We start from the raw sequence: 15,264 nt of genomic DNA, 5'->3' as shown, positions 1-15,264 counted from the left end.
CAATTATTTTCATTCTTTTTTCTTTATTCTGCTCATCAGCAATTATTTCCACCATTTTGTCTTCAAGCTCATTTATTTGTTCTTCTGCCTCAGTTATTCTGTTATTGATTCCTTCTACTGTATTTTTCATTTCAGTTATTGTGTTCGTTTGTTCTTTAGTTCTTCTAGATCTTTGTTAAACATTTCTTTTATTTTCTCAATCTGTGCCTCCATTCTACTTCCGAGATTCTGGATCATCTTTACTATCATTACTCTTAATTCTTTTCCAGGTGGATTGCCTATTTCCTCTTCATTTATTTGGTCTTGTAGGTTTTTACCTTGCTCCTTCATCTATGACATATTTTTTTGTTGTCTCTCTTTTTTTTTTTTTTTATGAGTAGCATTGTGTTCCTGTCTTACTGGTTGTTTGGCCTGAGGCTTCCAACACTGCAGTTTGTAGGCTATTGGGTAGAGCTGGGTCTTGGTGCTGAGATGAGGAACTCCATGAGACCTCACTCTGATGATTATTTCCTGGTGTGTGAGGTTCTCTGTTAGTCCAGCAGTTTGGACTCGGAGTTCCTTGCGCAGGAGCTTTGGCCCGACCCTGGCTTGTGAACCAAGATCCTGCAAGCTGCGTGGGGTGGCAAATAAAAAAGAGAGAATAATAACAAAGTAAAAAACAAAATTAGACTAGGAAACTAACAGATGTTTTAGAACGAATATAAAAATAAAAATATAGATGAATTAACATCCAGAATGTACATCAGTACCACAATAGTAAAAAAGAGGAGGAGGGAAAAGAAAGAAAAAAAAGGGGGGGGGGAGGTCTTGGCTGTGCAGGGTGGGGCCTAAGCAAAGGCAAGGTTTGGGCGGTGGGCAGGGCCTATGCTTAGGACCCACAGGGCTGGAAAAGGCCCTGGGGGCGTGGGGGGTGAGGCTTAGGCTCAAGGAACTGAAGGGACCCAGGCGTGCCACCCACTCCTGGTCTCAGAGGACAGGGGACCTCACCTGGGAGCCCAGCAGGCTTCCTGGGCTCGAGTGGGTGGGGCAAATGCCCTCCTCTCCTCTCTTGCTGCTCCAGTCTAGGAGGCCCCCTCCTGCCTGCCTCTCCTGATCTCCCCGGCCTCCCTCCTATGCCCCCAGGACCAATGTGGCTGGGGGTGGGGGTGGGGTGGGGATAGCTGTGGAGGGCAGGGGACCAGCCTGGGAGCTCAGCAGTCTTCCTGGGCCAAGTGGTGGGTAATTGCCCTCCATCCCTCTTCCAATCTTCCCGAAGGGCCCCTCCTGCCTGCCTCTACTGCTCTCCACTCGGCCTCCTTCCTGTGGCCCCAAGGACCCACACAACCTGGAGGGGGCTTTGGAGGGCTGGGGATCGGCCTGAGATCTCAGCAGGCTCCCTAGGCCCGAGTGGGAGGGACAATCACCCTCTGCTCCTCTCCCACCCCTCCTGGATGGCTCCTCCCACCTTCTTCTACTGATCTCCCCAGCCTCCCTCCTATGCCCCCAAGAACCCACGCGGCCTGGAGGGGGCTTTAGAGGGGGGGTGCCAGCTTGGATGCTCAGCAGGCTCCCCAGCCTGAGTGGGCCAGGCGATCGCCCACTGCTCCTCTCCCGCTCTTCCCAGAGAGTCCCTCCCGCCTGCCTCTTCTGATCTCCCTGGCCTCAGGGGTGCCAATTCTGTCTGGCCTCCACTTCTTCTGCCCCCTCAGTCCCCCCACGTCCTACCGGTTCACTTGGGGGTTCCTCCTATCTCCTTGGGCATCAGAGTCCCCCACCAGCAGCCGGCAGGCACCCTAGTTGTGGGGAGATGCTAACTCCGCATCTTCCCACACAGCCATCTTGATTGACACAAGTACACTGAATTTTAAAGCTGTCTCTTCTTTTACTGAATTTATATCATTGAGCTAATGACATTTTTTGAGATATAGGTTAATTGATACAGATTCATGGAATCAATGCTATTTTTAGATGATTTTGTGATTAGACCTTAAAAACATTCTGAATTTTGGAAAAATGCATGGTATACAATTAAGTGTACCCTTCTACTAAAGAACTTGGTTCCAAAGTTAACGTTATTACTGGCAACATTATTGGGTTTGTTAAGCCCTGTATTATATATGATATTAGGATGGGAACTTTCTCCTGAACATTTAAAATCTACCTCCTATTCTTCCTTATTAAACTAAATAGCATAGAAAGATGAAATGTTGTATAAAATATCGTAGGATCATACATTTGTCTATGAGTCTTACCCTATTCAAGATTATCTAGCTAACTAAACTTATCGTGATCATTTCACAATACATCTAAGTCAAATCATTTTATTGTATATGTTAAATTCATGCAGTGCTGTATCTCAGTTATGTTTCAATAAAACTGGAAAAAACTATCTTTTACATGTGAGTGAAAATTGAAAGGGTTTATTTCATAGAATAATATATCCCAACTCCTAATGATCAAATGATATACATTTGTCTTCGATTGACATGATTCTTTTGGTTTTGATATATTTTGTTTGTGGAATATTAATTCAAATGAAAAAATTAGAATAAAAGCACTTAACATCTTAAAAAGACTGTTCATTAATTCTGAAACCTTTAATTTAAAAATTAGAGTAGTATTTTAATAAGCAACTTACGGTAGCTTATTCAGCTTTAAATGTAAGTTTCTGATTTGGGGAATTTAGAATTTAATGGTTTCAATGTTAATTTTCTCAATTTTGTGGTTACATAGAAGTATCCTTTTCTTTATGAAATAGCAGTGATGGGTCAACCTATTCTCAACTAATTTGGAAAGAAAAAGGTGTGTTCACACATACATATATACACACATATATATAAGTGTAGATGGGGGTGGGTGGGGGGAGGAAGAGAGAATGATGAAGAAAATGTGTCAGTTAACAATTGGAAAACGTGGCTGAAGGCATACTGGAGTTCTTACTAATCTTGCAACCTTTGTGTAACTTTGGAATTACTAAAAAAGAAAAAAAGTTTTTTATAAAAGTAATTTAATGGTCAGTAGCAAAGTAGTCTCTGCTGGTAATTTAAATTTTATTAATTAGAATATGATTTTGAACTTCTTAAAAATAAAGTCTTAAATATTAATACTATATGAGTATATGTACTGTTTATAGGTTCAAAATTTATTCAGCAATGTTTATTCAGCACCTACTATGTGAAAGGCAATAAGCAAGGCTTTTAAGATACAATGATAAAAAAACAGGAACTCTGATCTCATGCAGAATGTAGAACAAGAGTAGTATGAACAAATCAACAGTTACACTACAGTGCCAAAAATATCATGATAACTGAAGTACAAAATTTATATTAGAAGGAAATTTGTTTCCTAGTACTTTATATTGTTAAATAACTTCTTTGGAGAAACTCAATAGAGAGATAGTGTGGTTTGTTTCTTTTAGAGGAAAAATTAGCTAAAAAAAGGTTCAAAAAGGCTCAGAATTAGGCTTACACATATATTTATTTTATTTTATGTACATGCAATGAACCAGGAAGCAGTTGCATTATAGGTGAAGGGATCAGAATATGTTTGATTAAAATTGTGGCTATAAGGGTAATTTACATTTTCACTAAAACTTATAATTTAAATAGATTTCATAAGTGGGAGAATAAACAATGCATCTTAATAAATTGTACTAAAAATTTAATATGAAAATTAGACATAAGAAATTCATATCATACACTGACATCATTTATTATAAACCTGAATTACTATTTATAATCAACTGCAAGCAGCACTACATCTATTTTGCAGGTTGCAAATAATACTCTGTGGTCTTTTGAAATTCAAAAAGGAAAAACTTTCTTTTTACCTTTTCCAGCCTATCAGTTGCAAAGCTGTCCTGATCCACGCCCATTTCGAAATGGTTTTGTAATCGGCAATGATTTTACTGTGGGGCAAACCATTTCATTTGAATGTTTCCCTGGTTACACGTTGATTGGAAATTCAGCTCTCACTTGCCTTCATGGAGTGAGTCGCAATTGGAATCATCCACTTCCAAGGTGTGAAGGTATGCTTCTAAATTGAAGCTGTCTTTTAGGTGATATCATCTATGTTTAATAATTCTTGTTTTGATACTCTTTTTTTTGTTTGTTTTCCTCTTCAAATAGCATGCTAAATATACAGTTTTTCTTTTAGTTGTAGAATTACAGTTAGTACCCAGATCAAAGGCCTAAGGCTCCATAATGAATAACTGGTTTTGTCATTATTGGCAGGAGACCTAACCTTCTTCACTGGATGTGAAAGTAAAGTTTGTTAACACTTTAGAGCTTCTTCTGTGTGATGTCTGTGTGAGTGCATCTGTGTTTGTTTAGTAATCATTCTTATATAAACCAGTAACCCAGATACTACTACTGAATTTGGGCTCATTTCTTCTGAAGAAAAAAAAACCCTTTTAAATAAAAATGGCTTGAACCTCTTTATAAGGCCTTATATTTATACATGATATAAGACAAAAGTTGAACAGTGTATCTATGGATAAAGTATTTGAAAGAAGAGAAAACAATGCAATTTACTAATCTAGTGATAGTGAATAACTGTGTAGCATACCTCATGCTGAAAAATAAATAAAAGCTCACTGTTTGGTTCATGGTTTCCAGCTTCATTTTACATACCTTAACTGTGGTAAAAACATAACACAGATGTCTTTTATACTGTTTAAGAGGTATGAAATGTTTACCTTTTTCTTTATAATCAGTTTATTGTGATTCTACTTAAATATTTTGTTTTGTGTTTTTTTCTGTAGCTCTTTGTGGAGGGAATATAACTGCAATGAATGGCACCATTTACTCTCCTGGATATCCTGATGAATACCCAAACTTTCAAGACTGTTTTTGGCTTGTAAAAGTACCCCCTGGGAATGGAATCTACATCAATTTTACTGTTCTTCAAACAGAACCAATCTATGATTTCATTACTGTATGGTAAGCCAAGACCATTGTCATTGATTGATTCAACTGTATGTAACAGTGAAACAAGGAAGGAATGAAAATATATCACAGTCCTCTGTACAAATTGCCATCTGATGTTTGAATTGGTGTGAGTAACTGAGGGTGACAGTGTGTGTTTTGCAGAATGAGACAAACAAGAGAAATAGATTTTAGCTTATTTGCCCATGAAGTAGCTAAACACGTAGAACAAAAACTTTATGGGTGAAAAAAAGATTTAAATTTGTTATTAAAATAATGTGCAAAACCTGGGAATTAAATCAGAGTAAGTTTAAGGTAAGAAAGTTCTCTCTATACAGAACTAGTGAAATTTAAAAGCCTATGTTCCAATAAGTTATTTAATACAACTACTGAATTTCTGTCGTAATAATTCATCATAAAATATTATATTTGTATTGTTATTATCCTGTTAGTTAAAGCATCTCTATTTAAACTAAAAAGAAAACAGCTGAATTAATTATTCACAATTGGTTAATTGAACTACCATGTGACTTCTAAAATTCATTCTAAATTTAACAGTCTATGATTCTCAAGATTATTTTGAAGAAAATAAAAGGAAGGCAAACCTCAAGCATTTGGGAAGATCTGGGTTGTGGTCAGGAAACCAAAGACAATTTAATTGATTACAGCTAATATGGGTACATTTCTTTTGGATAAAAATGTGATCTTTTTAAATATGTTATCACCTAAATAAACGTATACCAATATGATTTGGCACTCGTTGATTATTTCATCCACTGCATCTTTATCATCTCATATGTAATACTTTCATTAAACTTTGTGTGAAACTTTCCAAAAAAATCAATCTCACTCTCCCTTTCTCCCCTCCCTGCTCTATGTCTCTCCTATAGGGATGGACCAGACCAAAACTCACCTCAGATCGGGCAGTTCAGTGGCAATACTGCTTTGGAATCAGTCTATAGCACTTCAAATCAGATTCTAATCAAATTCCACAGTGATTTCACAACAAGTGGCTTTTTTGTGCTCAGTTATCACGGTTGGTATCATCTAGGCATTTCTATTTCGTCTGGCACTGTTTGAAATTGTCCTTGAAAAATTGAGTGTAATATATATATTCAACGAATGATTGAAAAGGTATTAAAATTTGACACTTTTTTATCATTTCAAATACATTTACTTGCAAAGAACAGCCTCTTCTAAGCATTTAGGGACATTAAAATGTGAGCAATTGGAGATAGGAAATAAATCAGTCAGTAATTACCGCAGTAGAAAATAATCATTTTTGCATGGAAACGCATAAAAGAGAACCAGCTGTTCATATTTTATTGCATGTAATTTTGAAACATCAATAGATTTTTTTTCAATACAAAATGTTTAATCTATTTAACCTACTTTCTTTCTAAAATTAGAATCCAATAACTTTATGCTTTGGATCACATTACTCATTCATTTATACTCTGTTTCATAACTACATCTATTCTAGAATCTTACAGCGACTATTTCAGATCATTAAGTTCATAGCTTTTACTCCTGTGAAATAATTTATGAAGAGTTTCAATTTCAATTCTTTGTATATAATTATTCTGGGTTCTCTCTTCATAACATTAACTTTTTGAAGAACAGTCAGATGGTTTCAGAGGATTTTTAAAATTTCCTGTTATGTTAAATTCTATTTCGTTATAAATAAGAAAATGTTTATTTCTAGTGATTATATCCTTTCATCTGCTATGACTGTAGTTTCGTAAGCACATTCTGTTTCATATGACTTTGTCAGACCAATTCCATGAGCATCACAGGATCAGTAAGCTACTAAATTAAATTTGCAAAACTTATATTAAAATTTCCAGGGTGAACGTGTACCTTGTCCATTACATTAACATACAATTTAATGTTTTCTTCTTTTTTTAACACAAAGTAAGAAAATCTTTGATACTCAAAGCTTATATTACATGAAAAATATGGTAAGTCAAATATGGTTATACACAGACACTTAAAGCACTTTGGGTCTAGAAATACTCAGAGAACAGACCAGAAAATATTTGATTTGCTTAATCTCAGCACTTATCAATCAGTAGATGATGCCCAATTTGTGCTTCTGTAGTGGCCAGAGCTGCATGTATACTCCGGCATAGCCAATTAGAAAGCAGGGAGTTCAGTTAGATAACTTTGATTCAGCCTGTTTATTTTTTTTAATAACTCATTTGCCTTTTTTAATGAATTGGTCATTGGTACTGGCGGTATGTATATACAGTCTAAAGCTGCAACAATAGCTTTATTACTTTGAAAGGGAATCATAGCTCAAGAACTACTAAACTAAATGATTTTAAGTTCAAAAGATGAATTCGTTGCTGAACTGTATTTTGTACATTTTCTCTCTTCACAGATCCCCACATAAATTTTTATTATTTTGTATCTTGCCTGAACAAGTGATAAAGAAGGGACTGTTCATTGATGGACTGTAAATATCCATAAAATAATCTTACAGGGAGTGGAAACTTCTTATAAAACTTAGGAAACATTTCAAAGGGGAAATATTGTCAGAGAAAAGGATGTCAGTATCTGTGTGTGTGTGTGTGTGTTTGTGTGTGTGTTTGTGTGTGTGTGTGAAAATGTGAAATCCTTACATAGAAAATACAAGGATGACAGAATGTAGGTAAACACATACAAAATATGAATGTAGATTTACATAGACACTTATGTGAATGTATATACATATATTCTTATTCCAAATTATGTTTCACCTGATTTTTGTAACTAGATTCTGAATCATATGTATTAAAAATATAATTAGTTTAGGAATAAGGAAGATCAAATATTTGTTTAGGGCTTTGTTTTTCAGCTGACTTTGGACAAGTTACCCTTTGGTTTCCACTTTCTTCAGCTATAAGACCACATGGTATAATTGCTGAGAATATTAATGAGATACTGTATATATAGAAATTACTCCAATTACTGGCATGTATTAGGTTGAACCATATGAAATTGGTCAGAAATGCTGAATATTGACAGTTTTGTATAGCTCAACCCATGTAAGTGCTGTCATTATCACTATCATCAACATTGCGTTGCAGAGATGAAATGATTAGAGACAATGAATAATATACAGTTAGCTTAGTTCCTAGGACAGTGTATGTTCAGTAAATATTCCTTTCCTTACAATATCTTACCTCACATATAAGTTTTTCTAATAGAGTATTTATATTTATTTATACTTATATTTTAAATTTTATAATAAGGCACAATTGCCAGAGCTTAGAGAAGCCTAACATTTGAATCAACATCTCTGGCAATTTTACCCAAACCTTAAAATAACCTTGAAATTTGGAGAGGTAGCCAGGGGTCATGTTAAAAATTGACAGATGCCTTATAGTCTACTAGCCCTAGTAGTATAATTTTCCTAAGCATGCTTTCATCCTGACTCACCTTTTCAAGAATGCATGATGCCTTCATTAAATCAAATTTAAAGCTACCCTATCATCTGGTTCATTGATTCTTATTCCCCAGTGCCTACTCTGACTCCCATTAGATTCTTGCTCTCACTGCCCCCTGAACTTCCATTCTTAAATGGTTTCTTACTCATCTTCAGTTCTTTAACTCTACCTATCTTAAAAAGTCCCATTTCTCCTTTTCTTGATAATTCAGACTCATAAGGATCACTACCATCTTTTCTATGATTGCACTTACTCTTTTCACCAAACTTTTCAGAACTTACAGTATGCTGTATTGTTTTATATGCCTTGTGAGTTTAATAATAATGAGTGCTTTTATGAGGACACAGATCACACTTATGCTTCTTAATCCTTTCATAGTTTTATTATTGACTAAGTAATTATATTTTAGTCTTACGGTCATGTGTGTTTGATTCTTTTTAAAATGTTGTCTAATTGAGTTTATTTGTGCTGTCTTAGTGACAACTTTTAAAAAGGTTATTTTACAATTATGTACATGTGTGCTCATCCCTCCTCACAAAAACAAAAAAAAAGATGCCTGTTTTCAAATTGGTATTAATATAATTAGTACAATTTAATATAACCAAAAATATAATATTCATATCCATGACTCGTATTCAGTAGCTATAGCTTAGTGCCAAAATGAGCTCTCATAATGGTAAAAAAAAAAAAAAAAAAACCGGTCAAGTCATTTGGTACTTTTTCATAAGTTAACCAGGGAGATAATTCACTATTTAACACTTAGTTGAAGCTGATTTAATATACCTAAGCTTAGAATGGTTTACTCCCCCACTCAGTTTTCTTTATATTCTCTTAGTGATTTAATAGCTCCTTCTGTTATGCCCAAACCTATAAGTCAGAAGTGGTTTTCTTAGGACTTGTGTACTTATTTTATAAATTTAACAGATCAGTATTTTCATATATTTTCTTAAGGTCACATTGATTATTTAGGTTTTATTTCTTAATATATTTTTAATATGTCTGAAAGGAGAAAAAAATGTGTTTTTATGAGATCTAGTCAGATATCTGTCTTTTATAAAACATCACCTTCGTAAAACCTTTCATGATCAAAAATAACATTCATAAAAAGCTTTGGAAAATGGAAGTTCTATGCAGTGAAGAAATAGGGCAGGCATAAATGTTGAGGCACTTTATCTCAGATACCATATTTCTTCTTCATCTGAGGAAATCTGCTAGTCTCTCTCTGTATTACTATAACCATAATTCCCTAAAGAAAGAGCTGAATTTTCTTGATATCTGCCATAGAGTCAAGATGAGTTTGTCTTATAATAAATAATAACAGTATTCAGTCCTAATCAATGACTTCCTGAAAGTAAATTACACAAAACCTGTTTCAACTGCATGTTTTTGCAGACAGTAACTTTGTATAGTCACTCTAATAGAGATAGCTACCATTTACTGAATACTTAATAGGCCAGGCACTATGCTAGATGCTTTCCATGCTAATTTTTGTAATAACTCTGCAATATAAGTATTATTATCCCCATTTTAATAATTAAAGAACCAAAAGACAGAAATTTGTAACGTATATAAAGCCAGATAACTAATAAATAGAAAGGCTGCCGGGAATTCAAAATAGGTCTGTCTGACTTAAGGACTGACCTCTTTTTAAATAATGACAACAATAACAGCAATCATAATAATAGCTAAACTATACTGAGTTCTTACTAAGTGCCAGGTAGTGTCCTAAGCTGGTATTATCTCATGCATAGATTATATTTAATGGTATGTAAACATAATTTTTCTTTAAAAATTAGCAATGATTTTCATTTTTATCAAGATAAGTCATCTCACTTTCTAGAAAATACCTCTCCTAATTACAGCTTGGAACTTTGAACTTCTTAGTGCTTCTCTTCCCCAGGACCTAGAGGCTAACAACAATATGTTGGTAGGTTTATCACAACTTAGTGTGTTCCTCTTTGTAGTTTCCAAAATGTTTTATGGTCCCTGTGTGATGAGAAAATAAGATAAATTTTATTAGGAATCTGATTTATGCCAACCACTGTAGTATAGCCAGAATATATATTTATTAATTTAAAACAAAAGGTATCATTTTAATGCTTAAATCTATTATCCAGGGTACCTCTTTTTCTAATATCAGATATTATGGAACCTCAATTATTACAGAAGATTTTCTTAGGATAATACAATTTAATAATATATATTATCCATTGTTTTCTGTTATTGGCACAGTTTCTGTGAATGAGTGGGTTGATTATATATTGAATTTCAGATTATTTTTAAGAAATGTATTTAAAAAGCCTGTAATACCTTTTAGGTCATCTTTTAAGGTTATATTACCTTTACAATGAATGCTGTATTTGGGGACAAGTATATTTAACTCCACAAAGTCTCATCCTAAAAGAGACTACTGTAGATATAAGGACACATTTTATATAAAACATAAATCACCATTGCTTTGAACTGTGTGACCCCATTGCCTTACACAACGTAAAGATCTGACCTCCTTTCATATTTCAGTAGATAGAGCATTGAGCTCATGAAATGTTTCATTGTTTGATTTCCAGAGAGCATAGGGGGTATGAACATCATACAACTATATATATATATATATATATATATATATATATATATATATATATATATATATATATATATATATATATACACATACAGCTAAAAAACCAAACTGGTAAAACTATAATGATGAAAAGATATTGACATTTACTATTATTTAAATGACTACTTAGTGATTACTTAAATGACAAAAAGTCATGTCAAAATTGCTTACCATATTTTGGTATTTTGCTGTGTGTGATAAGATGGCATTTATATTCTACAGTATCTCAGTCCCCTCCAGCCAAAGTCCATCAGGAACACCTCTGTAGTTAAACAAAGTTGAGTTTATAGGCTCACTGTAATGTGTGGGACAACATACCATGAGAAACCCCGTGGAGTCTCAGTGAGAGGGTGTTAGGAGGGGCTTGTTGTAGGATTTGGGCTGTGTAAGATGGTTCTGGAAGGTTCAAGGAAGCATGTTTTTCCTCTGGGTTGGGTGCTGTTAGAAAATTGGAGCAGTTCTATAATTGGGTATCTTAATTTTTTTCTAGAAGGTGGAAGGTATGGAACACACCTAAAACTATGATTGGCGTGGGTAGCAGAATTCTCTCATACTAGCTGAGATGGAGGATCTTGGTCATATTGGTGGTTTGGATAGTGTTCTCATTTTGTTTTATGGGTTTTGTTTTGTTTTTTCTGTGCTCAGACATGATTAGGGAAAGGTCTTATTTTTGTCTTGTTCCAACAAGGTCAAAGAGCTATCATGTCTGTTAGTTGTTAGTTAAATTGATTACAGTCAACAGTAGAAAATCATGGCCTATCAGTTAGAGCCAGGCTGGCTCCAAGCCAACAGCATACAGGGGTTGTGCTTTGTTTTGTTTTCTTTTGCTTTTTTTTTCTTTAGTCTTTTCTTTTCAATATGCAGAATAAAGTGATGGTTAAAGAGCTAAAACGTGTTCCTTCATAGCCAAAACAAACCAAACTATGGTAGTAAACAAAGAAAGGAGAATAGAGACTGACAAAGAAAAAATTGTCACCTCTGATGTGCTCTGTTATCTACTAATGTGCTAGGCAACTCAACCATGTAGAGAAGAGACCTTTAGCACATTACTTTTCAGACTCTAATGGTCTCCGTACTAAGGTAGGATACTTTCCATTAGCTATTGGAATATGGGAAAGTCACTTCATGCAAAAGATATATGAATTTTCTTATGGATAATTCAGGATATTTCCCAAAAGCGTGTTTACTATACTTCTGTTTTTCCATCTCTAGGAAAATACCTAGTAACTTCTTGTTGATCCATTTCTAATGATCCATTCCATTTCTCTGTCTCATCTCTAAATCTAGGGCTGAACATTTTCTCTTGATTTCAAAGATTCTCCCTTATATAGACAGAGAAACAAATTGATTATAAAATATTAACAGATAAAAAGTGATATTTGTAAGTAATTTAAGCACCACTGAAACTTACCTGTATGGTTCATATCAATTCACTAGCAGACCTTCTCCAAAATGGAAAAAAATTACTTATTTTTTCTTCTTAGTTAGAACTCAGATAGCATTTGTTTAAATACTCCTAACTCTACTTCCAAGTGGAGCTACTTAAAGTTATTTTACATAACTTTTGAAATAACATTACCAAAATTACATAACTGAGTATGTAATTATCAGTGCTTTTCCTCCTCCAAATCTTCCCCAAATCATGAAGTTATCATACTTGAACTAATCTGGGTCACCACTGAAGTGCAACAGTGGTTATAGAGAGCTTAGAATTTATAAGAGCACATAGAACATTTTTTTTTCCTCTGTAAGAAATACTGCATCCTTATTTGGCAGAAAGGTTGTGCACTTGTGCTTTTGTGGTTTAGAGAAGGAATGGCAATTTGCCAGTGTCCTGTTTTGTCTTTTTTTGAAGAAGCCTTTAATAGCTCAGTTGAACTGAAGTAGATAAAATGCAGCATTCTTTTCTGGAATTGGGTTGGTTATCTCATTACGAAGAAAATAGGAAATGAAAAATAACCAAATATATTGCCAGAATTAAACTCTAAAGTGATTTTAAGAAGCAAATTTGTTGGAGCAGGAACCAGACATCTGTACACATTTGAATGAAAACAGAGCACTGTTCAAACAATGGTCATCCTCAAAAGATACTGACATGCACTCTAACCCACAACTGCCTCTGTTTCATCCCCATTTGCAATTTGAGAGTTAGAGTCTTCTTAGGGAAGACTATTTGTTTAGAGACTCTTTCCCTCCTGAAAAAACCTATATTTTGTGTGTTACTTAGCAAATATGTGTTGGATTATAAGTAAAGTGAAAGGAGCTAATTACTCAATTGTGAAAAAGACACATGAAGAGTCTCCTCCCTTATGTTATTTAAAGCCTAGATGGAGTCACAAATAGTGAAAAAGTAAACTAATAAATGGAAAATAATAAATGTTGAAACAAGTCATGATATCCAGTTACGGGCAGAACTGAAACTTTTAAATTGTATCATGAAAATTTTAAATAGCATGAGTATGTATTTTAGTCCATGTTTTCCATGGATTGTTCTATTTAGAAACAGCTTCAAAGTGATGACCATTAATGAAAAAACTGTGTAACATAGATATTTACACATTTAAAATACACATTTGAGCTAAATCTGTGTTCTCTTTTAGATGAATCATTTTATTTGACATGCCATTCACCTTTAAGACACCGCTGACTTATTTAATAACTATTCAAGGGCATCGTATCCTACATGTCATGATTGTATGTGCTACAAAACAGAGTTCTGTGATTAGAAAATAAGAGTAAAGGGTAAGAGGAGGTAGGCAGTGAAGAGCTCAGAAGATACATTTATCCTGGTGGTGTAAAATTGGGAATTGAGACACAAAGTCAGACTTGAAGTCAAAAGGATCAGTGAAATCACTTAGGTGGAGACTGTAGAAAATTTGTTTGAAGGAAAGTTTATTCAGAATTCAAATCTATAAAATTGATGAAAATAGAATTGCTCTTATTGAGATAGAGGAAGGAGGTAGGGACATTACACCTCCTCACACCCTCCATGACCCCAAGGTGATCCCTTGTCTCTAGGGACAGAGTTATAAAATGCTGATGGTACCAAAGAACGGAGAATAAGAGAATTTAGCTCACATCACCCACGTGGTCTTGGGAAAATAACACAGTATCTCTGAGCATCATCTTCCTCATAATAATAATTTCCAACCTCTAGTCTTTTAAACTCTCCAGCTGAGTTATCTAGGTCATTCTAAGCAGGTTCTACAGATGACAGGAGTCATGAATTCCTCATTGATAAAAATGTGCTTCTTCTTTAAAATAAAATACTTTTTGATTAGCATGAAGATTAAAAACAAGTTTACAGGCAAACAAAGATCAGATAAAATGCTCTCCTCTAAAGCAATTATACTCCAATAAAAAAGTAAATAAATAAAGCATAATCTCATAAGGATTTCTCCCTGTAGGGCTCTCTGTATCTTCCTCTCCCCCTTCCCTTACCTCTCTGGCATTTCTCACAACTACCTTTTACCTTGATAATTGTAATTTTTGCTCATGTTTCCTCCTCTATCTGAATGCTCTTCTGCCCATGATTACCCTTCAGCACTGGAAAAAATCTTACTCATCCTTTAAAATTTATCTCATTCATTTCTTTTTATCAGAATTTTCCTTAACTAGTCTAGTTGCTATTCCTCAGTACTCTCATAATACTCTCACAATAGGGCCCATACTGAAGATATGGGCTTTGAAGTTAAAGGACATAGGCTGGACTTCTGGATAAACCCTGTACTAGCTGTGTGATCTCGGGCAAGTTACTATGCCTTTAAACCTCCTTCATTTTATCTCCGAACTGAGGTACATAAAGAAATTAACTCCTAAGTTTAAGTAATGAAATTATGCATATAAAACACATTTTTCTTCAAATGTTATAACAGCGTGAAATGTTTCTTAATAATAGTATATTACATCTTTTGAAGACAACTAGTGAAAACAAGGCTTTAATCAAGCAAACAATTGTGATACAGATATCATATAGGGCCAGTAGTCATGATACTTAGATTCATAGAGACCTTTTTTCAGTGGACTTTACCTTATGCGAAATAAGACTCTACCTAATCTAATGGGATGACCAGTTTAGAAACATAAAATTTAATAAATGGATACTTTGTAAACACACTAATCTGGCATGGTGAAAGAAGGCTCTGGAGCCAGACTGTCTATGTTCAAATCCCAGCTCTGCCATATTATAGCTGTATGAGTTGGACAAATTCTTTAATTCTTTTAACAGTTTTTCTTTTATATAATGGGAATAATTATAGAACTCATTACATAAATTAGGTAATAAAATAAATAAAATTTTTGTGACGAC

General features: G+C 34.4%; 1 protein-coding gene across 2 annotated transcripts in view; it reads left to right on the top strand.

The window, feature by feature from the left end:
* The window catches only part of CSMD3 (CUB and Sushi multiple domains 3), a 1,197,521-nt gene that overhangs the window by 1,069,283 nt on the left and 112,974 nt on the right, over positions 1 to 15,264 (top strand). For both annotated transcript variants that reach the window (XM_082433293.1, XM_082433292.1), the window contains 3 exons: positions 3,818 to 4,006; positions 4,742 to 4,919; positions 5,795 to 5,940. In XM_082433293.1, coding sequence (XP_082289419.1) covers positions 3,818 to 4,006; positions 4,742 to 4,919; positions 5,795 to 5,940 — 513 coding nt within the window. The remainder of the gene's footprint in view (positions 1 to 3,817; positions 4,007 to 4,741; positions 4,920 to 5,794; positions 5,941 to 15,264) is intronic.

Source organism: Balaenoptera physalus (assembly GCF_965194825.1).
Source record: "Balaenoptera physalus genome assembly, chromosome: 17".
NCBI classification, from domain to species: domain Eukaryota; kingdom Metazoa; phylum Chordata; class Mammalia; order Artiodactyla; family Balaenopteridae; genus Balaenoptera; species Balaenoptera physalus.
Note: the sequence above shows the minus strand (reverse complement) of the source record. Positions and strands in the feature narration are given on the sequence as shown.